At 42.4% G+C, this 22,604-nt stretch overlaps 1 protein-coding gene across 1 annotated transcript in view; it reads left to right on the top strand.

Moving 5' to 3' along the window:
- Positions 1–22,604, top strand: part of LOC123658955 (microtubule-associated protein futsch-like) — a 51,770-nt gene that overhangs the window by 21,214 nt on the left and 7,952 nt on the right. Inside the window, exon 6 of the mRNA XM_045594245.1 lies at positions 254–22,596. Coding sequence (XP_045450201.1) covers positions 254–22,596 — 22,343 coding nt within the window. The remainder of the gene's footprint in view (positions 1–253; positions 22,597–22,604) is intronic.

Below are 22,604 nucleotides of genomic sequence, written 5' to 3' on the forward strand. Positions count from 1 at the left end.
TAAGTTGCTATTTTACGTTTCACTTTATGTTTTTCTAGCATTTTCCCTTCTATTTCTCCGATGTTAAATTTATGGCACTGATTAACACAGATTATGAATTATAACACTTGCTTTAGTTTTTATATATAAAATGATATAAAAATTAAAAAAAAAAAACTACATAATTGTGGTACTCGTTATGGTTGCGAAATTTTAACAACTTTTCATTTAATATTTTATCTAAAGTTTTAATGGTAGCGTTTTATTATTCCAGGGACCTTAGACATGTACGTGCTAAATCCGTCCAAGGACTCAAAATATGTTCGAGAGTTCCTCAAGAGGTGGCATAATAGTGAACAGAAACTTTTTGAGGGGGCCAGTATGTCAGGACAGTTCAATTTTCCTATCCCTAATTTAGTATCGATATGTGCACTTTTAGTGTGGCGACCAGCTAACCCAGATGATACGATTACTAGAATAATGTTTCCCGGATCGACACCACAGCACAAAATTTTCGAAGGATTAGAAAGGTTAAGACATTTAGAGTTTTTACAACACCCTACATATACAGGACGTCAGATGACGCCTGTGCCAGTATCGGCACCTGCTACCACCATAACCTCAACTATTACAAAAACGACTAAGCAATCTTTATCAAAAATTAGTAAAGACAAAGGTATTTTTACAGAAAAGAAAGAAGACAAGGTTACTGAACCTGAATCTAAACTAACTAAGGATGAAACGGATTCCAAAAATATAATAGACAACAAATTACTAAGTGAACTAGCAGATGGCGATGACAAAAAAATAGAATCAGTATTAAAAGACGCTATAACTGCTAGAGTTGATACTAAATTAGATGATAAATTTGCTCAGTATGAGAGTACTGTAATAGATGGTTTAACGAAAAAGAAAGATGCCAAGAAAAAAGTAGCTGATAAAAAAATAAAACGTATTGATAAGACTGATGAAATAAAAGACTCTAATATTAAAGCTGCCGAAATAAAAAAATTGGAAAGTGATAGTAAATTAAAATCTGAACCAAGGAAAAAGTCTGAGAAAACAAAAGTTGACACAATGTCGTCATCAATAACTAAAACTAAAGTTAGTCATCGTACACAACTAAAAATGGCAGAGAAAAAAGTTCCATTGAGTACAATAGACAAAAAATCTCCGCCAACTACACCAAAGAAAGTAGTAGATTCTAAAACTACTACATCTTCTACTAAAGATAAAATTAAGACAAAAACAAGAAAGTTAAGTCCAGGGAGCACTCCAGCAAAAAGTATGAAAGAGGCGAACAATCGACGAGTAGTCGAATCAAAATTTAAACAAGCTTCTCCAAAAAGAGAACCTACACAAAAAGCTTCGGATAAAAAAGAAACAAAAGCTAAACGCGAACCAATATCTCGTCGACCAAGACCATTGTCATCACCTGTTAAAGGGATTAAAGCAATTAAAAGTCCTACAAAATCTATGAAATCTGTGAAAGCCGATACATCAAAGTTAAAAGGTCTTCAGAGAGTTAATTACGAAGATATATTACGAGATGCCAAAAAATCAGATGAAGAAACTTCAAGATCTTTAGACGACATTAAGCAGCAAGAGTTAGATGAGAGAGAGGAACAAGAAATTGTAAGGGAAATTGAAGCAGTGTTTAATAGAGACAGTGAAGCTGACGAAAAAATAGATTTCGTTGGAAGGTCTGATATAGAAAAAATAACTTGTCTTTTAGATGATGTCAAAACTGAAACAACTGCTGACGGTGAATTTGAAGAAGAATATCTGATTATCGAAAAAGAAGAAGTAGATCAGTATACAGAAGAATCTATAGCTGACAGAGAGAGTAGCCATGAAAAAGAAGATGAGTTACAGAAACATCAAAAAGATACAGAAGAATCTGAAAAGAAAAAACTTGATCAAGAACAACAAATCAAACCAGAACCAGCTCCTGAAAAAGAAAGTAAAGAAATAGAATCTAAAGATCATTCTATAAGTATAGAAGAAAAACAGGATATAAGCAGCGAAAAGAAAACGTCTGATAGTAAAAGCGGTCTCATAAAACCAAAAGATTCACTAGAAAATATTATTCAAGAAACTCATCCGGATGAGAAAATATCAACTACTATAGAATCTGGTGCCACCACCGCGCCTACGCTACCAGAAGATGAACGTATAACATTGGACGATATTAAAGAAGATCAGTATGTTGAAGAAAAGCATATAAAAGAGGAAACAAAAGAGATTCAACCGCCACGAACTCTTGTTCAAAAACCGATATCTGCAGAAAAAACTCCGAAAATTACACATTTGCCAGGACCTATTAGAGAGGTTGTAAAAACGCCGGATGAAGTCGCAGACCTACCGTTACACGAAGAAGTTGACTATCGAACTTATGAAGTGAAAAAGACATCTATAGAAGATGATTTTAAACGTAGATTAGAAACAGTACCCAAGGACTTGCCTTTGGTCGACAAACAATCAGATGAGCCACTTAAAGACATGAAAACTATACAAGACGACGTAATTGTTAAGACTGTTCAACGTCCTTCTCACGCAGAATTGGTTACAGTTACTCCTGGCTCTGCACCAGAATCGCCAATGTATCACGATCTAGCGAAAGTCACGTTAATACCAGGAAAAGATTTAGAACCAGTAAAAGAGTATGAAGACTCCAGTTTTACATATGGACAATATACAGAAAAGTTGAGAGAAACCCACATAACAACAGTTGACTCTCCTATTAAGGATGATATTATTACTATCGAAGAAATTCCTTCAATGCCCGAAAAGATACCATCTATACCAGAAGATGTTGAAAAAGAAATAGAAGAAGCTAGTAAATTGGAAAGCGTTGATAAACCCTTGCTGAGTCCAAAATATGTTGAAAAAATAGTTGCAGATGTTGCAGAAGTATTAAAATCTGACAAAAGCCTTGATGAACTTATCGCTGAAAAATCGCCTATGCTCCGAAAGTCTCCAGAACTATTTGGTCGAGTTCCTACAACAGAAGTTAGTCACGTTGACCTTACTAAAGCTTTCCTGAAAGAAGAAGAAAAAAGCAGTGAACCTTTAGTTGACAAATCTGATATTGAGAAAACAACAAGGTCAGTAACTTCTGAAGATATTAGTGATGTATCTGATAAAACGGTACTTAGTGAAGAAAAGAAAAGAAAATCTGAAATCAAGGAAGATGACATTGATAAGAAAGAAAAATCACAAGTTAATGGTTTTGCTGCCGATTCTTCTGAACCTAAAAGGCTAAATGTTACATTAGAATCAGCAAAAACATTAGAAAAATTGGAAGAAAAAATGGCAGATCTTAAGAAAAAAGAGGAGCAATATCGACATGATATAATGGAGGACAAAATATCAGAAAAAGACCTTATTCATAAAAGGGAAATTAAACAAGAAATTGCCATCGACTCATCATTACCAACAGACTCACTCAGTAAAGTTCTTGAAAAAGAATTCGTTATTGAGGAAAAACAACAACTTAAAAGAAAACCGGATATACCAAAGCCTGGTGTCGGTGAATCCATGGATACGGTTAAGAAAGAAGGTTTACAAATGTCTACTCATATGAATTTAAGCAAAGAAGATGAAGTTCTCAGTCCAGATTTAATACAAGACATTAAAGATACAACAAAGCTCACGGACTTTGACAACAAACAAAAACAATTACCTCTTATTGTTTCTGGCAAACTTGATGAAAAGCAAGTAAGCTTAGAAAAAGATATAAGAGATATTCCACAAGATGTTGAACAAAAAGTTATAAAAATCGATGGTGATGATGGAAAGAAAATAAGACCAGAAGAGAAGAAAAAAGAAAGTAAATCTATGATAAGTAGTTTTATGAATAAATTTGATGAAAAACTAACCATAGCAAAAGGCCTTTTTACAAAGAAAAGTGAGAAATCACTAGAATTAGATGAAAGTAATACACCAGAAAAGATATTGGAAGAAAAACCTTCTGAAACAAAACCAATGTTTCTAGAAAAAGATATTAAGGTTATATTAAATTCAATAAAAACTTTTGAAGTTTATATGATAGCCTTACTGTCATCTCAGAAGGAAATTGAAGAAACGCTTCGCGAATACTCGGTACACGGAGAACCACTAGAAACCTTCGACGTAAAAACAGAAAATGTAGTTGAGAAAGAAATTTTAGTAACACGAATTACTACAACAAGAATAATAAAAACAAAGTATACTGATAAATATGGAATAGTCAGAAAATTGAAAACAGTTACCATTACAACAGTGACAAACTGTAGACCCAATGGAACTTCTTCCACAGAATTAGATGGTAATGCGATGTTAAGTGATATTGACGACAAAGTTATTTCTGAAATAAGGCGTTTCAATATCAAAGAAGATACTAAAAGTGAAGAAGTTGATCAGACAAGACGAGTATGCATAGGTGAAAGTTGGATAATTCAAAGAACTAACACGACTACTATTAAGGAAATAATTACAAACCAAATGAGATTACGACGAAAATTAAAAACAACTATCGAATCTAAAAGTGATATCAATCTAACTGATAAAGAAGTAGAAAGTGTTATCTCAACTGCGACTTACGTAGCTGACTATAATACAATTACAAAACGAATATCCAATCAAAAACTTGTGAAAATTTTAGTATCGTCAAAGAAATATATACCAAATATATCTCAAGAAAAGATGCCTACTTTGCCTGACATAAATACAATTCAAAGAAAACTTAATATGTCCGAAGCAATAGAGGAAACCGATAAACTTCAAGGTACCGAGTCTGCAAGAAATATTATCGAAAAAGAAGAAATACCACTAACATTAGATGAACAAGTGGCAGATAAACTTAAGCAATCTGAGAAAACACCAAGTATTTTAAAAGAAAAAGAAGCAGAACTAAAACAAAAAACATTCGAGGACAAAGCTCCCAGCATAGGCAAAAAACATGACACAACAATAAGTACTGAAATAGAAAAACCTGAACCAGTAAAGCCTGTCACGATTGACATGGAGAATTCGTTATTAGAAAAGCCAATTGGGAAAATCACAACACCTCTTATGGATTTAAAAGAGAAACCTTCCCTCAAAAAGGCAGATAAAAAGGTTCCTAGTCCTGAGAGAGAGGAAATGGAAAAAACAATATCTGCAAGGCCAGACGAGAAAGTTCCAATCCCTGTCAAGGAAGAAAAGGAAACACCTGTTTCGGAAAAGCCAGATGGAACGACTCCAAGCCCTGTTAAAGAGGACAAAGATGCACCTGCCTTAATAAAGCCAGAGAAGAAGGTTCCAAGCCCTGTTAAGGAAGAAAAGGAAATGCTTGTGTCAGCAAAGCCAGACGACAAAGCTACAAGCCCTGTCAAGGAAGATAAAGAAACCCCTGCCTTGGTAAAACCAGACGAGAAGGTTCCTAGCCTTGTTAAGGAAGAAAAGGGAACACCAGTGTCTGCAAAGCAAAAGGAAAAGATTCCGAGCCCTGTCAAGGAAGAGAAGGAAACGTCTGTTTCGGTGAAACTAGAAGAAAAGATTCCAAGCCAAGAGAGCCATGTCAATGACCAAAAGGAAACACCTGTCTCGACTAAGGCAGATGCCAAGACTCCGAGCCCTGTCAAGGAGGATAAAGAAGACTCTGCTTTGGTGAAGCATGATGAGAAGGTTCCAAGCCCTGTTAAGGAAGAAAAGAAAACACCTGTTTCAGCAAAGCCAGACGACAAGACTCCAAGCCATGTCATGGAGGACAGAGATGCGCCTGCCTTGATGAAGTCAGATGAGAAAGTTCCAAGCCCTGTCAAAGACGAAAAGAAATCCCCTGTCTCGATAAAACCAGATGACAAGACTCCAAGCCCTATAAAGGAGGACAAAGAAGCAGCTGCCTTGGTTAAGCCAGATGAGAAGGTTCCAAGCCCTGTAAAAGAAGAAAAGGAAACATCTGTCTCACCAAAACCAGATGAAAAGATTTCGAGCCCTGTCAAGGAAGAAAAGGAAACAAATTTCTCGAAAATGCCAGACGAAAAAACTCCTAGCCCTGTCAAGGAGGATAAAGAATCACTTATTTCTGCCGAGCTGGATGAAAAGGTTTCCAACCTTGTCAAAGAACTAAAAGAGACACCTGTCATAGCAAAATTGGATGAAAAGATTCCGAGCACTGTCGAGGAAAGAAAAGAAACATCTGTCTTGACAAAGCCAGGCGAGAAGGTTCCAAGCCCTGTCAAAGACGAAAAGAAAACACCTGTCTCGATAAAACCAGATGATAAGACTCCAATACCTGTAAAGGAGGACAGAGAAGCAGCTGCCTTGGCTAAGTCAGACGAGAAAGTTCCCAGCCCTGTAAAAGAAGCAAAGGAAACATCTGTCTCAACAAAGTCAAATGAAAAGATTTCGAGCCCTGTCAAGGAGGATAAAGAAGAACCTGCCTCGGTGAAGCATGACGAGAAGGTTCCAAGCCCTGTTAAAGAAGAAAAGCAAACACCTGTCTTAGCAAAGCCAGATGAAAAGATTCCGAGCCCTGTTAAGGAAGCAAAGGAAACACCTATACCAGAAAAGTCGGATGAAAGGATTAGAAGCCCTGTCAAGGAGGGAAAAGAATCACCTATTTCTGCCAAGATGGATGAAACAGTTCCCAGCCTTGTCAAGGAACTGAAGGAAACACCTGTCTCAATAAAGCCAGATGAAAAGATATCGAGCCCTGAAGAGGAAGAAAAGGAAACACCTGTCTCAGCAAAGCTAGACGAAAGGACCCCGAGCCCTGTCAAGGAAGATAAAGAGGCACCTGCCTTGGTGAAGCCAGGTGAGAAGGTTTCAAGCCCTGTTAAGGAAGAAAAAGAACCACCTGTCTCAGAAAAGCCAGACCGCAAGATTCCAAGCTCTGTCACGGAAGATAAAGAAGTACCTGCTTTGGTAAAGCCAGACGAGAAGGTTCCAAGCCCAGTTGAAGAAAAAAAGGAAATACCTGTCTCAGCAAAGCCGGACGAAAAGATCCCTAGCCCTGTAAAGAAAATTAAAGAAACATCTGCCTCGGTAAAGCCAGGTGACAAGACTCCAAGCTTTGTCACGGAGGACAAAGAAGCACCTGCCTTGGCGAAGCTGGACGAGCATTATCTGAGCCCAGTTAAGGAAGAAAAGAAAACACTTATCTCAGAAAAGATAGAGGAAAAAATTTCGAGTCCTGTCAAGGAAGAAAAGGAAACAACTATCCTAACAAAGCCAGACGAAAAAACTCCGAGCCCTGTCAAGGAGGACAAAGAAGAACCTGCCTTAGTGAAGCCAGACGAAAAGAGTACAAGCCCTGTTAAGGAAGAAAAGGAAACATCTGTCTCAGTAAAGCCAGATGAAAAGATTCAGAGCCCTATCAAGGAAGAAAAAGAAACTCCTGTCTCAGAAAAGCTGGATGAAAAGGTTCCCAGCCTTATCAAAGAACTGAAGGAAACACCTGTCTCAGCAAAGTTGGATGAGAAGATTCCGAGCCCTGTAAAGGAAGAAGGAGAAACATTCCCCTTGGCAAAGCCAGAAGAGAAAGTTCCAAGCCCTGTCAAGGAAGAAATGGAAACACCTGTCTCAGAAAAGCCGGTTGACAAGATTCCAAGCCCTGTCAAGGAAGAATACGAAACACTTGTCTCGGCAAAGCCAGACGACAAGACTTCGAGCCCTGTCAAGGAGGACAAAGAAGCACCTGTCTTAGTAAAGCGAGATGAGAAGGTTCCAAGCCCAGTTAAGGCAGAAAAGGAAACACTTGTTTCGGAAAAGCCAGATGACAAGATTCCAATCCCTCTCAAGGAGGACAAAGATGGACCTTCCGTGGTGAAGCTAGACGAGAAGGTTCCAAGCCCTGTCAAAGAAGAAAAGGAAACGCCTGTCTCAGTCAAACCATATGAAAAGATTCCGAGCCCTGTCCAAGATGAAAAGAAAACATCTTTCTCGTCAAAGCCAGATGACAAGACTCTGAGCCCTATGAAGGAGGACAAAGAAGCACCTGCCTTGGTTAAGATAGACGAAAAGGTTCCGACCCCTGTAAAAGAAGGAAAGGAAACACCTGCCTCACCAAAGACCCATGAAAAGATTCCAAGCCCTGCCAAGGAAGACAGGGAAACACTTGTCTCGGCAAAGCCAGACGACAGGACACCGAGCCCTGTCAAGGAGGACAAAGATGCACCTGCCTTGGTAAAGCCAGAGGAGAAGGTTCCAAGCCCTGTTAAGCTAGAAAAGGAAACATCTATGTCAGCAAAGTCAGACGACAAGACTCCACACCCTGTCAAGGAAGATAAAGAAGCACCTGACTTGGTAAAACCAGACGAGAAGGTTCCAAGCCCTGTTAAGGAAGAAAAGAAAACACTTGTCTCAGCAAAGCCAGACGATAAGCCTCCAAGCCATGTCAGGGAGGACAGAGATGTGCCTGCCTTGATGAAGCAAGACGAGACGGTTCCAAGCCCTGTCAAAGACGAAAAGAAAACATCTGTCTCGATAAAACCAGATGACAAGACTCCAAGCCCTGTAAAGGAGGACAAAGCAGCAGCTGCCTTGGTTAAGCCAGACGAGAAGGTTCCAAGACCTGTAAAAGAAGAAAAGGAAACATCTGTCCCAGCAAAGCCAGGTGAAAAGATTTCCAGCCCTGTCAAGGAAGAAAAGGAAACACCTTTCTCGAAAATGCCAGACGATAAAACTCCTAGCCCTGTCAAGGAGGTAAAAGAAGAACCTGCCTTGGTGAAGCATGATGAGAAGGTTCCAAGCCCTGTTAAAGAAGAAAAGGAAACATCTGTCCCAGCAAAGCAAGGTGAAAAGATTTCCAGCCCTGTCAAGGAAGAAAAGGAAACACCTTTCTCGAAAATGCCAGACGATAAAACTCCTAGCCCTGTCAAGGAGGTAAAAGAAGAACCTGCCTTGGTGAAGCATGATGAGAAGGTTCCAAGCCCTGTTAAAGAAGAAAAGGAAACACCTGTCGTAGAAAAGTCAGACGAAAAGATTCCAAGCCCTGTAAAGGAAGACAAGGAAACACCTATACCAGAAAAGTCGGATGAAAGGATTAGAAGCCCTGTCAAGGAGGAAAAAGAATCACCTGTTTCTGCCGAGCTGGATGAAAAGGTTCCCAGCCTTGTCAAGGAACTAAAGGAAACACCTGTCACATCAAAGTTGGATGAAAAGATTCCGAGCACTGTCGAGGAGAGAAAAGAACCATCTGCTTTGACAAAGCCAGACGAGAAAGTTACAACCCCAGTCAAGGAAGAAAAGGAAACACCTGTCACGGAAAAGACAGACGAGAAGACTCCAAGCCCTGTCAAAGAGGACAAAGATGCACCTGTCTTGGTAAAGCCAGAGAAGAAGGTTACAAGTCCCGTTAAGGAAGAAAAGGACACACCTGAATCAGTAAAGCCAGACGACAAAACTGCAAGCCCTGTCAAGGAAGATAAAGAAGCACCTTCCTTGGTAAAGCTAGACGAGAAAGTTCCAAGCCCTGTAAAAGAAGAAAAGGACACATCTGTCTCAGCAAAGGTAGATGAAAATATTCCGAGCCCTGTCAAAGACCAAAAGGAAACACCTGTCTCAACTAAGGCAGATGACAAGACTCCGAGCCCTGTCAAAGAAGATAAAGAGGTACCTGACTTGGTGAAGCCAGAGGAGAAGGTTCCAACCCCAGTCAAGGAAGAAAAGGAAACACCTGTCTCGGAAAAGACAGAGGACAAGACTCCAAGCCCTGTCAAAGAGGACAAAGATGCACTTGCCTTGGTAAAGCCAGAGAAGAGGTTTACAAGCCCCGTTAAGGAAGAAAAGGAAATACCTGTATCAGCAAAGCCAGACGACAAAACTGCAAGCCCTGTCAAGGAAGATAAAGAAGCACCTGCCTTGGTAAAGCTAGGCGAGAAAGTTCCAAGCCCTGTAAAAGAAGAAAAGGAAACATCTGTTTCAGCAAAGGCAGATGAAAATATTCCGAGCCCTGCCAAAGACCAAAATGAAACACCTGTCTCAACTAAGGCAGATGACAAGACTCCGAGCCCTGTCAAAGAAGATAAAGAGATACCTGACTTGGTGACGCCAGAGGAAAAGGTTCCAACTCCTGTTAAGGAAGAAAAGGAAACACCTGTCTCAGCAAAGCCAGATGACAAGACTCCAAGCCCTGTCAAGGAGGACAAAGATGCAGCTGCCTTGGTTAAGCAAGACGTGAAGGTTACAAGCCCTGTTAAGGAAGAAAAGGAAACGTCTGTCTCAGTGAAACTAGAAGAAAAGATTCCGAGCCCTGTCAATGACCAAAAGGAAACACCTGTCCCGACTAAGGCAGATGACAAGACTCCGAGCCCTGTCAAGGAAGATAAAGAAGAACCTGCCTTGGTGAAGCATGATGAGAAGGTTCCAAGCCCTGTTAAAGAAGAAAAGCAAACATCTGTCTTAGCAAAGTCAGATGAAAAGATTCCGAGCCCTGTCAAGGAAGAAAAGGAAACACCTATACCAGAAAAGTCGGATGAAAGGATTAGAAGCCCTGTCAAGGAGGAAAAAGAATCACCTATTTCTGCCGAGCTAGATGAAAAGGTTCCCAGCCTTGTTAAGGAACTAAAGGAAACACCTGTCACATCAAAGTTGTATGAAAACATTCCGAGTACTGACGAGGAGAGAAAAGAAACATCTGCTTTGACAAAGCCAGACGAGAAAGTTCCAACTCCAGTCAAGGAAGAAAAGGAAAAACCTGTCACAGAAAAGACAGACGAGAAGACTCCGAGCCCTGTAAAAGAGGACAAAGATGCACCTGCCTTGGTTAAACAAGACGTGAAGGTTCCAAGCCCTGTCAAGGAAGAAAAGGAAACGTCTGTTTCAGTGAAACTAGAAGAAAAGATTCCGAGCCCTGTCAAAGACGAAAAGGAAACACCTGTCTCGACTAAGGCAGATGACAAGACTCCGAGCCCTGTTAAGGAAGATAGAGAGGTACCTGACTTGGTGAAGCCACAGGAGAAGGTTCCAACTTCTGTTAAGGAAGAAAAGGAAACACCTGTTTCAGCAAAGCCAGACGACAAGACTCCAAGCCCTGTCAAGGAGGACAAAGATAAACCTGCCTTGGTTAAGCATGACGAGAAGGTTCCAAGCCCTGTCAAGGAAGATAGAGAGGTACCTGACTTGGTAAAGCCAGAGGAGAAGGTTCCAACTTCTGTTAAGGAAGAAAAGGAAACACCTATTTCAGAAAAGCCAGACGCCAAGACTCCAAGCCCTGTCAAGGATGACAAAGATAAACCTGCATTGGTTAAGCATGACGAGAAGGTTCCAAGCCCTGTCAAGGAAGAAAAGGAAACGCCTGTCTCAGTAAAACCAGGAGAAAAGATTTCGAGCCCTGTCAAAGACCAAAAGGAAACACCTGTCTCAACTAAGGCAGATGACAAGACTCCGAGCCCTGTCAAGGACGACATAGAAGCACCTGCCTTGGTTAAGCCAGATGAGAAGGTTCCAAGCCCTGTTAAAGAAGAAAACGAAAGACCTGACTTAGCAAAGCCAGATGAAGATATTTCAAGCCCTGTGAAGGAGGAAACAGAAACACCAATATGTGTTAAGCTAGATGAAAAGGTTTCAAGCCCTGTCAAAGAAGAAAAGAAAACACTTCTCTCAGCAAAGCTAGATGAAAAGATTCCGAGCCCTCTCAAGGAGGAAAAAGAAACACCAGTGTCTGCCAAGCTAGATGAAAAGGTTCCCAGGCCTGTCAAGGAATTAAAGAAAACACTAGTCTCAGAAAAGTTTGATGAGAAAATTCCGAGCCCTGTCGAGGAAGATAAAGAAGCACCTTCCTTGGTGAAGTCAGACGAAAAGGTGTCAAGCCTTTTCATTGATGAAAAGGAAACGCCTATCTCAGCAAAGTTAGACGAGAAGGTTCAAACCCCTATTAAGGAAGAAAAGGAAATGCTTGTCCCAGCAAAGCCAGATGAAAAGATTCCCAGCCCTATTAAGGCAGAAAAGGAAACATCTGTCGCAGAAAAGCCAGATGAAAAGATTTCAAGCCCTGTCAAGGAAGAAATGAAAACCTCTGTCTCGGAAAAGCTAGACGACAAGACTCCAAGCCATGTCAAGGAGGATAAAGATGCACCTTCCTTGGTGATGCCAGACGAGAAGGTTCCAAGCATTGTCGAGGAAGAAAAGGAAATGCCTGTCTCAGGGGAACCAGATGAAAAGATTCCGAGCCCTGTCAAAGACGAAAAGGAAACTCCTATATCAGCAAAGGCAGATGATAAGACTCCGAGCCCTGCCAAGGAAGACAAAGAGGCACCTGCTTTGGAGAAGCCAGACAAGAAGATTCCAAGATCCGTCAAGGAAGAAAAGGAAACACCTGTCGCAGCTAAGCCAGACGACAAGAGTCCAAGCCCTGTCAAGGAGGACAAACACGCACCTGCCCTGGTGAAGCCAGACGAGAAGGTTCTAAGCCTTGTTAAGGAAGACGATGAAACACCTGTAACATCAAAGCCAGATGAAAAGATTCCGAGTCCTATCAAGGAAGGAAAGGAAACATCTGTCTCACAAAAATCGGATGAAAAACTGTCAAGCCCTGTCAAGGAAGAAAAGGAAACACCTGTCTCGGAAAAGCTAGACGACAAGACTCCGAGCCCTGTCAAAGAGGATAAAGATGCACCTGCCTTTGTAAAGCCAGACGAGAAGTTTCCAAGCCCTGTCGAGGAAGAAAAGGAAATGCCTATCTCAGGTAAACCAGATGAAAAGATTCCAAGCCCTGTCAAAGAAGAAAAGGAAACACCTATATCGACAAAGCCAGATGACAAGACTCCGAGCCCTGCCAAGGACGACAAAGAAGCACCTGATTTGATGAAGCCAGACGAGAAGATTCCAAGCCTTGTCAAGGAAGAAAAGGAAACGCCTGTCTCAGTAAAACCAGGAGAAAAGATTCCGAGCCCTGTCAAAGACCAAAAGGAAACATCTGTCTCACAAAAGCCGGATGAAAAAATTTCAAGCCCTGTCAAAGAAGAAATGGAAACACCTGTCTCGGAAAAGCCAGACGACAAGACTCCAAGCCCTATCAAAGAGGACAAAGATGCTCCTGCCTTGGTTAAGACAGACGACAAGACTCCGAGCCCTGTCAAGGAGGAAAAAGAAGCACCTGTCTTAGTGAAGTCACATGAAAAGATTCCGAGCCCAGTCAAGGAAGAAAAGGAAACACCTGTCTCGATAAAGCCAGACGAAAAGACTCCGAGCCCTGCCAAGGACGACAAAGAAGCACCTTATTTGGTGAAGCTAGACGAGAAGATTCCAAGCCTTGTCAAGGAAGAAAAGGAAACGCCTGTCTCAGTAAAACCAGGAGAAAAGATTCCGAGCCCTGTCAAAGACCAAAAGGAAACACCTGTCTCACAAAAGCCGGATGAAAAAATTTCAAGCCCTGTTAAAGAAGAAATGGCAACACCTGTCTCGGAAAAGCCAGACGACAAGACTCCAAGCCCTATCAAAGAGGACAAAGATGCTCCTGCCTTGGTTAAGCCAGACGACAAGACTCCGAGACCTGTCAAGGAGGAAAAAGAAGCACCTGTCTTAGTGAAGTCACATGAAAAGATTTCGAGCCCAGTCAAGGAAGAAAAGGAAACACCTGTCTCGATAAAGCCAGACCACACGACTGCGAGCCCTGTCAAGGAGGACAAAGAAGCATCTGCCGTGGTGAAGCCAGACGAGAAGCTCCCAAGTCCAGTTAAGGAAGAAAAGGAAATACCTGTTTCAGCAAAGCCAGATAAAAGGATACCGAGCCCTGTCAAGGACGAAAAAGAAACGCCAGTGTCTGCCAAGTTAGATGAAAAGGTTCCTAGCCTTGATAAAGAAGAACCTGCCTTGGTGAAGCATGATGAGAAGGTTCCAAGCCCTGTTAAAGACGAAAAGCAAACATCTGTCTTAGCAAAGTCAGATGAAAAGATTCCGAGCCCTGTCAAGGAAGAAAAGGAAACACCTATACCAGAAAAGTCGGATGAAAGGATTAGAAGCCCTGTCAAGGAGGAAAAAGAATCACCTATTTCTGCCGAGCTGGATGAAAAGGTTCCCAGCCTTGTTAAGGAACTAAAGGAAACACCTGTCACATCAAAGTTGAATGAAAACATTCCGAGTACTGACGAGGAGAGAAAAGAAACATCTGCTTTGACAAAGCCAGACGAGAAAGTTCCAACCCCAGTCAAGGAAGAAAAGGAAAAACCTGTCTCGGAAAAGACAGACGAGAAGACTCCGAGCCCTGTAAAAGAGGACAAAGATGCACCTGCTTTGGTTAAACAAGACGTGAAGGTTCCAAGCCCTGTCAAGGAAGAAAAGGAAACGTCTGTTTCAGTGAAACTAGAAGAAAAGATTCCGAGCCCTGTCAAAGACGAAAAGGAAACACCTGTCTCGACTAAGGCAGATGACAAGACTCCGAGCCCTGTTAAGGAAGATAGAGAGGTACCTGACTTGGTGAAGCCAGAGGAGAAGGTTCCAACTTCTGTTAAGGAAGAAAAGGAAACACCTGTTTCAGCAAAGCCAGACGACAAGACTCCAAGCCCTGTCAAGGAGGACAAAGATAAACCTGCCTTGGTTAAGCATGACGAGAAGGTTCCAAGCCCTGTCAAGGAAGAAAAGGAAACGCCTGTCTCAGTAAAACCAGGAGAAAAGATTTCGAGCCCTGTCAAAGACCAAAAGGAAACACCTGTCTCAACTAAGGCAGATGACAAGACTCCGAGCCCTGTCAAGGACGACATAGAAGCACCTGCCTTGGTGAAGCCAGATGAGAAGGTTCCAAGCCCTGTTAAAGAAGAAAACGAAAGACCTGACTTAGCAAAGCCAGATGAAGATATTTCAAGCCCTGTGAAGAAGGAAACAGAAACACCAATATGTGTTAAGCTAGATGAAAAGGTTTCAAGCCCTGTCAAAGAAGAAAAGAAAACACTTCTCTCAGCAAAGCTAGATGAAAAGATTCCGAGCCCTGTCAAGGACGAAAAAGAAACGCCAGTGTCTGCCAAGCTAGATGAAAAGGTTCCTAGCCTTGTCAAGGAAGTGAAGGAAAAACCTGTCTCAGCAAAGTTGGATGAAAAGATTCCGAGCCCTGTCGAGAAAGATAAAGAAGAACCTGCCTTGGTGAAGCCAGACGAGAAGGTCCCAAGCCAAGTTAAGAAAGAAAAGGAAACACCTGTTCCGGAAAAGCCAGATGACAAGACTCCCATCACTTTGAAGGAGGACGAAGATTCACCTTCCGTAGTGAAGCCAGACAAGAAGGCCCCAAGCCCAGTTGAGGAAGAAAAGGAAACGACTGTTTCAGCAAAGCCAGATGAAAAGATTCCTAGCCCTGTCAAGAAAGAAAAGGAAACAACTGTCTTGCCAAAGCCAACCGAAAAGACTCCGAGCCCTGTCACGGAAGAAAAGGAAACACCTATGTCTGCTAAGCTGAATGAAAAGGTTCCCAGCCTTGTCAAGGAAGTGAAGGAAACACCAGTCTCAGCAAAGTTAGATGAAAAGATTCCGAGCCCTGTCGAGAAAGATAAAGAAGCACCTGCCTTGGTGAAACCAGACGAGAAGATCCAAAGCCCAGTTGAGGAAGAAAAGGAAACACCTATTTCGGAAAAGCCAGATGACAAGACTCCAATCCCTCTCAAGGAGGAAAAAGATGCATCTTCCGTGGTGAAGCCAGACGAGAAGGCTCCAAGCCCAGTCGAGGAAGAAAAGGAAACGACTGTTTCAACAAAGCCAGATGAAAAGATTCCGAGCCACGTAAAGGAAGAAAAGGAACTACCTGTCTCGGCGAAGCCAGACGATACGACTCCGATCCCTGACAAGGAGGACAAAGAAGCACCTGTCTTAGTGAAGCGAGACGAGAAGGGTCCAAGTCCAGTTAAGGCAGAAAAGGAAACACCTGTTTCGGAAAAGCCAGATGACAAGACTCCAATCCCTCTCAAGGAGGACAAAGATACACCTTCCGTGGTGAAGCTAGACGAGAAGATTCCAAGCCCTGTCAAAGAAGAAAAAGAAACACCTCTCTTAGCAAAGACAGATAAAAAGATTCCGAGCCCTAAGGAGGAAGAAAAGGAAACAACTGTCTTGGCAAAGTTAGACGACACGACTGCGAGCCCTGTCAAGGAGGACAAAGAAGCATCTGCCTTGGTGAAGCCAGACGAGAAGCTCCCAAGTCCAGTTAAGGAAGAAAAGGAAATACCTGTTTCAGCAAAGTCAGATAAAAGGATACCGAGCCCTGTCAAGGACGAAAAAGAAACGCCAGTGTCTGCCAAGCTAGATGAAAAGGTTCCTAGCCTTGTCAAGGAAGTGAAGGAAAAACCTGTCTCGGCAAAGTTGGATGAAAAGATTCCGAGCCCTGTCGAGAAAGATAAAGAAGAACCTGCCTTGGTGAAGCCAGACGAGAAGGTCCCAAGCCAAGTTAAGAAAGAAAAGGAAACACCTGTTCCGAAAAAGCCAGATGACAAGACTCCAATCCCTCTGAAGGAGGACGAAGATACACCTTCCGTAGTGAAGCCAGACGAGAAAGCCCCAAGCCCAGTTGAGGAAGAAAAGGAAACGACTGTTTCAGCAAAGCCAGATGAAAAGATTCCGAGCCCTATCAAGGAAGAAAAGGAAACAACTGTCTTGCCAAAGCCAACCGAAAAGACTCCGAGCCCTGTCACGGAAGAAAAAGAAACACCTGTGTCTGCTAAGCTGAATGAAAAGGTTCCCAGCCTTGTCAAGGAAGTGAAGGAAACACCAGTCTCAGCAAAGTTACATGAAAAGATTCCGAGCCCTGTCGAGAAAGATAAAGAAGCACCTGTCTTGGTGAAACCAGACGAGAAGGTCCAAAGCCCAGTTGAGGAAGAAAAGGAAACACCTGTTTCGGAAAAGCCAGCTGACAAGACTCCAATCCCTCTCAAGGAGGAAAAAGATGCATCTTCCGTGGTGAAGCCAGACGAGAAGGCTCCAAGCCCAGTTGAGGAAGAAAAGGAAACGACTGTTTCAACTAAGCCAGATGAAAAGATACCGAGCCACGTAAAGGAAGAAAAGGAACTACCTGTCTCGGCGAAGCCAGACGATACGACTCCGATCCCTGACAAGGAGGACAAAGAAGCACCTGTCTTAGTGAAGCGAGACGAGAAGGGTCCAAGTCCAGTTAAGGCAGAAAAGGAAACACCTGTTTCGGAAAAGCCAGATGACAAGACTCCAATCCCTCTCAAGGAGGACAAAGATGCACCTTCCGTGGTGAAGCTAGACAAGAAGATTCCAAGCCCTGTCAAAGAAGAAAAAGAAACACCTGTCTTAGCAAAGACAGATAAAAAGATTCCGAGCCCAGTCAAGGAAGAAAAGGAAACACCTGTCTCGATAAAGCCAGACGACACGACTGCGAGCCCTGTCAAGGAGGACAAAGAAGCATCTGCCGTGGTGAAGCCAGACGAGAAGCTCCCAAGTCCAGTTAAGGAAGAAAAGGAAATACCTGTTTCAGCAAAGCCAGATAAAAGGATACCGAGCCCTGTCAAGGACGAAAAAGAAACGCCAGTGTCTGCCAAGCTAGATGAAAAGGTTCCTAGCCTTGTCAAGGAAGTGAAGGAAAAACCTGTCTCGGCAAAGTTGGATGAAAAGATTCCGAGCCCTGTCGAGAAAGATAAAGAAGAACCTGCCTTGGTGAAGCCAGACGAGAAGGTCCCAAGCCCAGTTAAGGAAGAAAAGGAAACACCTGGTTCAGAAAAGCCAGATGACAAGACTCCAACCCCTCTCAAGGAGGATAAAGATGCACCTTCCGTGGTGAAGCTAGACGAGGAGGCCCCAAGCCCAGTTGAGGAAGAAAAAGAAACGACTGTTTCAGCAAAGCCAGATGAAGAGATTCCGAGCCCTATCAAGGAAGAAAAGGAAACAACTGTCTTGCCAAAGCCAACCGAAAAGACTCCGAGCCCTGTCACGGAAGAAAAAGAAACACCTGTGTCTGCTAAGCTGGATGAAACGGTTCCCAGCCTTGTCAAGGAAGTAAAGGAAACACCAGTCTCATCAAAGGTGGATGAAAAGATTCTGAGCCCTGTCGAGAAAGATAAAGAAGTACCTGCCTTGGTGAAGCCAGACGAGAAGGTCCCAAGCCCAATTAAGGAAGAAAAGGAAACACCTATGTCAGCAAAGCCAGATGAAAAGATACCGAGCCACGTAAAGGAAGAAAAGGAACTACCTGTCTCGGCGAAGCCAGACGACACGACTCCGATCCCTGTCAAGGAGGATAAAGAAGCACCTGTCTTAGTGAAGCGAGACGAGAAGGGTCCAAGCCCAGTCAAGGCAGAAAAGGAAACGCCTGTTTCGGAAAAGCCAGATGACAAGACTCCAATCCCTCTCAAGGGGGACAAAGATGCACCTTCCATGGTGAAGCTAGACGAAAAGGTTCCAAGCCCTGATCAAGAAGAAAAGGAAACAGCTGCCTTAGCAAAGACAGATAAAAAGATTCCGAGACCTGTGAAGGAAGAAAAGGAAACAACTGTCTTGGCAAAGTCAGACGACACGATTGCGAGCCCTGTCAAGGACGACAAAGAAGCATCTGCCGTGTTGAAGCTAGACGAGAAGCTCCCAAGTCCAGTTAAGGAAGAAAAGGAAATACCTGTTTCAGCAAAGCCAGATAAAAGGATACCGAGCCCTGTCAAGGACGAAAAAGAAACACCAGTGTCTGCCAAGCTGGATGAAAAGGTTCCTACCCTTGTCATGGAAGTGAAGGAAACACCTGTCTCAGCAAAGTTGGATGAAAAGATTCCGAGCCCTGTCGAGAAAGATAAAGAAGAACCTGCCTTGGTGAAGCCAGACGAGAAGGTCCAAAGCCCAGTTGTGGAAGAAAAGGAAACACCTGTTTCAGAAAAGCCAGATGACAAGACTCCAATCCCTCTCAAGGAGGACAAAGATGCACCTTCCGTGGTGAAGCCAGACGAGAAGGCTCCAAGCCCAGTTGAGGAAGAAAAGGAAACGACTGTTTCAACAAAGCCAGATGAAAATATTCCGAGCCCTATCAAGGAAGAAAAGGAAACAACTGTCTTGCCAAAGCCAACCGAAAAGACTCCGAGCTCTGTCAAGGAAGAAAAAGAAACACCTGTGTCTGTTAAGCTGGATGAAAAGGTTCCCAGTCTTGTCAAGGAAGTAAAGGAAACACCAGTCTCAGCAAAGTTAGATAAAAAGATTCCGAGCCCTGTCGAGAAAGATAAAGAAGAACCTGCCTTGGTGAAGCCAGACGAGAAGGTTCCAAGTCCTTTCAAGAGAGAAAAGGAAACGCCTATCTCAGTAAAGGAAGATGAAAAGGTTTCAAGCCCTGTTAAGGAAGAAAAGGAAACACCTGCCTCAGAAAACCCAGACGACAAGATTCCGAGTCCTGTCAAGGAAGAAAGGGAAACACTCGTCTCAGAAAAGCTGGATGAAAAGATTTCAAGACTTGTCAATGGGGAAAAAAAAACATCAGTGTCTGCAAAGCTGGTTGAGGAGGTTCCCAATCTTTTCAAGGAAGTTAAGGAAACACCTGCCTCAATAAAGCTGGATGAATATATTCCGAGCCCTGTGAAGGAAGAAAGAGAAACATCTGCCTTAGTAAAGACAGACGAGAAAGTTCCAAGCCCTGTCAACGAACAAAAAGAAACACTTGTCTTAGAGAAACTGGATGACAAGTTTCCGATCCCTGTCAAAAAAGAAAAAGAAACACCTCTCTCAGCAAAGTTGGATGACAAGATTCCGAGCCCTGTCAAGGAAGAAAGAGAAACATTCCCCTTGGCAAAGCCAGAAGAGACAGTTCCAACCCCTGTCAAGGAGGAAATAAAAAAAACAGGTGTCTCAGAAAAGCCGGTCGACAAGATTCCAAGCCCTGTCAAGGAAGAATACGAAACACCTGTCTCACAAAAGCCGGATGAAAAGATTCCGAGCCCTGTCAAGGAACAAAAAGAAACAACTGTGTCAGAAAAGCCAGACGACAAAATTTCAAGCCCTGTCAAGAGGGAAAAAGAAACACCAGTGTCTGCAAAGCTGGATAAAATGGTTCCTAGCCCTGTAATAGAAGAAAAAGAAATCCCAGTGTCTGCAAAGCCAGACGAAAATATTCCGAGCCTTGTTAAGGAAGAAAAGGAAACCCCTGTGTCAGCAAAATTGGACCTACTAATTCCAAGCCTTGTCAAGACCGAAACAGAAACACCTGCCCTGTCAATGCCAGACAAGAAAGTTTCAAGCCCCGCCAAGGACGAAAAGGAAACACCTGTCTCAGCAAAGCCGGATGAAAAGATTCCGATCACTTTCAAGGAGGAAAAAGAAACACCTTTCTTGGTGAAGCCAGACGAGAAGGTTCCAAGCCCTGTCGAGGAAGAAAAGGAAACACATGTCTCTGCAAAATCAGTCGAAAGGCTTCCTAGCCTTGTCGATGAAGAGAAAGAAACACCTGCCTTGGTAAAGCCAGACGAGAAGACTTCTAGCCTAGTCAAAGAAGAAAAAGAAACACCAGTGTCTGCAAAGCCGGGTGAAAAGATCCCAAGTCCTGTCAAGGAGAACAGAGAAATACCTGTCTCAGCTAAGCGAGATGAAAATATTCCGAGCCCTATTAAGGAAGAAAACAAAACACCTTTTTCAGTAAAGTCGGACGAAACGTACCCGAGCCCTGTCAAGAAGGAAAAAGAAACACCTGCCTTGATAAAGCCAGACGAGAAGGTTCTTAGCCAAGTCAAGGATGAAAAAGAAAAACTAATCTTTGAAAGTCATAGAGGTAGAACTCCTAGTCCTGTCAAGGAACAAATAGAAACCTCTATCACAGCAAAGTCAGATGAGAAAGTTCCTAGCCCTGTCATAGACGACAAACAGAAAACAGTAACAGAAGAGCCAAAATATAAGACTGCTAGTCCTATCAAGGAGGAAAAAGAAATATCTATCTCAGTAGAGTCAGATGAAAAAGTTCCTAGCCCTATTAAAGAGGAAAAAGTAACACCTGTCTTTGAAAAGTGTCATGTCAAAAAAGAAATAATAAAATCAGTTACTGATAAGCCTCAAGACAAGAAGACTACTAGTCCTATCGAGGATGTAAAGGTTCCTAGTGCCGCTAAGGAGAAGAAGGAAGAAAAAACTTCTAGCCCCGTTAAGGACGAAAAAATTCCTAGTCCTAGTAAGAAAGAAAAAGAATCATTTGTTTTAGAAAAACCCTCAGAAAAGACTCCTAGCCCTGTTGAGAAGGAAAAGGATTCTAGTCTAATCAAGGGTGAAAAGGATACATCTGTTGTAGAAAAGCATGAAGAAAAGACTCCTAGCCCTATTGGGGAGAAAAAAGATACTATTCTCGCCAAGGGGAAAAAGGATACATCTGTCCAAGAAAAGACCGAAGAAAAATCTCCTATCAAAGAGAAAGTGGAAACCTCTGACTTGGAAAAGCCTGAAGGAAAGACTATGAGTCTCCTCAATGAAGAAAAAGATACATCTATAATAGAAAAGCCCGACGAAAAGACTTCTAGCCCCGTTAAGGAGGAAAAGGTACCTAGTCCTGTTAAGGAGGAAAAGGATAAATCCGTTTCAGAAAAGCCTGAAGAAACGACACCTGGCCTTGCCAAGGAAGAAAAAAAATCACCCGTCTTAGAAAAGTCTGAAGAAAAGCCTTTTAGTCCTCAAAAGGAGGAGAAGGTTTCTAGTCCTGTTGAGGAGGAAAAGGAAACATCCCTCTTAGAAAAGTCTATAGGAACGACTCCTAGACCTATCAATGAGGAAAAGATTCCTAGTCCTATTAAGGAGGAAAGAGATACATCCATTTCAGAAGACCCTGAAGAAAAGACTCCTAGCCCTAGTCAGGACGAAAAGGTGTCTAGTCCTGTTAAGGAGGAAAAAGAAACATTCGTCTTAGAAAAACCTGAAGAAAAATCTCTTAGCCCTGTCAAAGTAGAAAAGGTTTCTAGCCCAGTTAAAAAGGACAGTAAAACGTCTCTCTTAGAAAAGTCCGATGAAAATCCCGCGAGTCCTGTGATGGAGGAAAAGGTTTCTAGTCCCTTTGAGGAGGCAAAGGAGACACTCATTGACAAAAAGTCAGAAGAAAAAACATCTAGCTGCTTACAGGATGATAAAGTAAAACCTATCCTAGAAAAACTAGTCGAGAGATCTCCTAGTACCGTTACAGCAGCCATCCAGACACCCAGATTCGACAAACCCGATGAAAAATCGCCTAGTCCTTTCAAGAAAGACACAAAAGAACCAATTTCAGACAAGTTAGATGAAAAGGCTACTAGTTCAAATAAAGAAGACAAAGATAAGTCCACCTTAGAAAAACTAGAGGAAAAATCTCCAAGCTCTTATAAAGAGGACAAAGAAAATTCTGTTGTAGTCAAAACTGTTGAGATTGGGAGTCAAGTTAAACCTGATAAAAAGCTATCAATCCCAGCCATGGAAGACGCTAAGAAACCGACAGTAGAAAAATTATTTGAAAAGACTTCTAGTCCGACTAAAGATGATAAGGAAAAATCTGTCCTAGAAATATATGGCGAAAAATCTTCTTGCCATCCCAAAGAGGACAAAGAGACGCGAATATTTTTAGAAAAATCGGACGCGAAAATACACAGTCATACAGAATTAACCGACAATCTACATAGCTCTAGTGAAGAGGAACAAGATATCAGTTTCCTTAAAGATAAAGATGATATAAGTTATAATGAATTTACAACAGTTGAAGAAAAATCTGTTACTGAAGACAAACAAGAAAGAACTGTAACTGTAAACGA

This window comes from Melitaea cinxia, chromosome 13, assembly GCF_905220565.1.
Source record: "Melitaea cinxia chromosome 13, ilMelCinx1.1, whole genome shotgun sequence".
NCBI classification, from domain to species: domain Eukaryota; kingdom Metazoa; phylum Arthropoda; class Insecta; order Lepidoptera; family Nymphalidae; genus Melitaea; species Melitaea cinxia.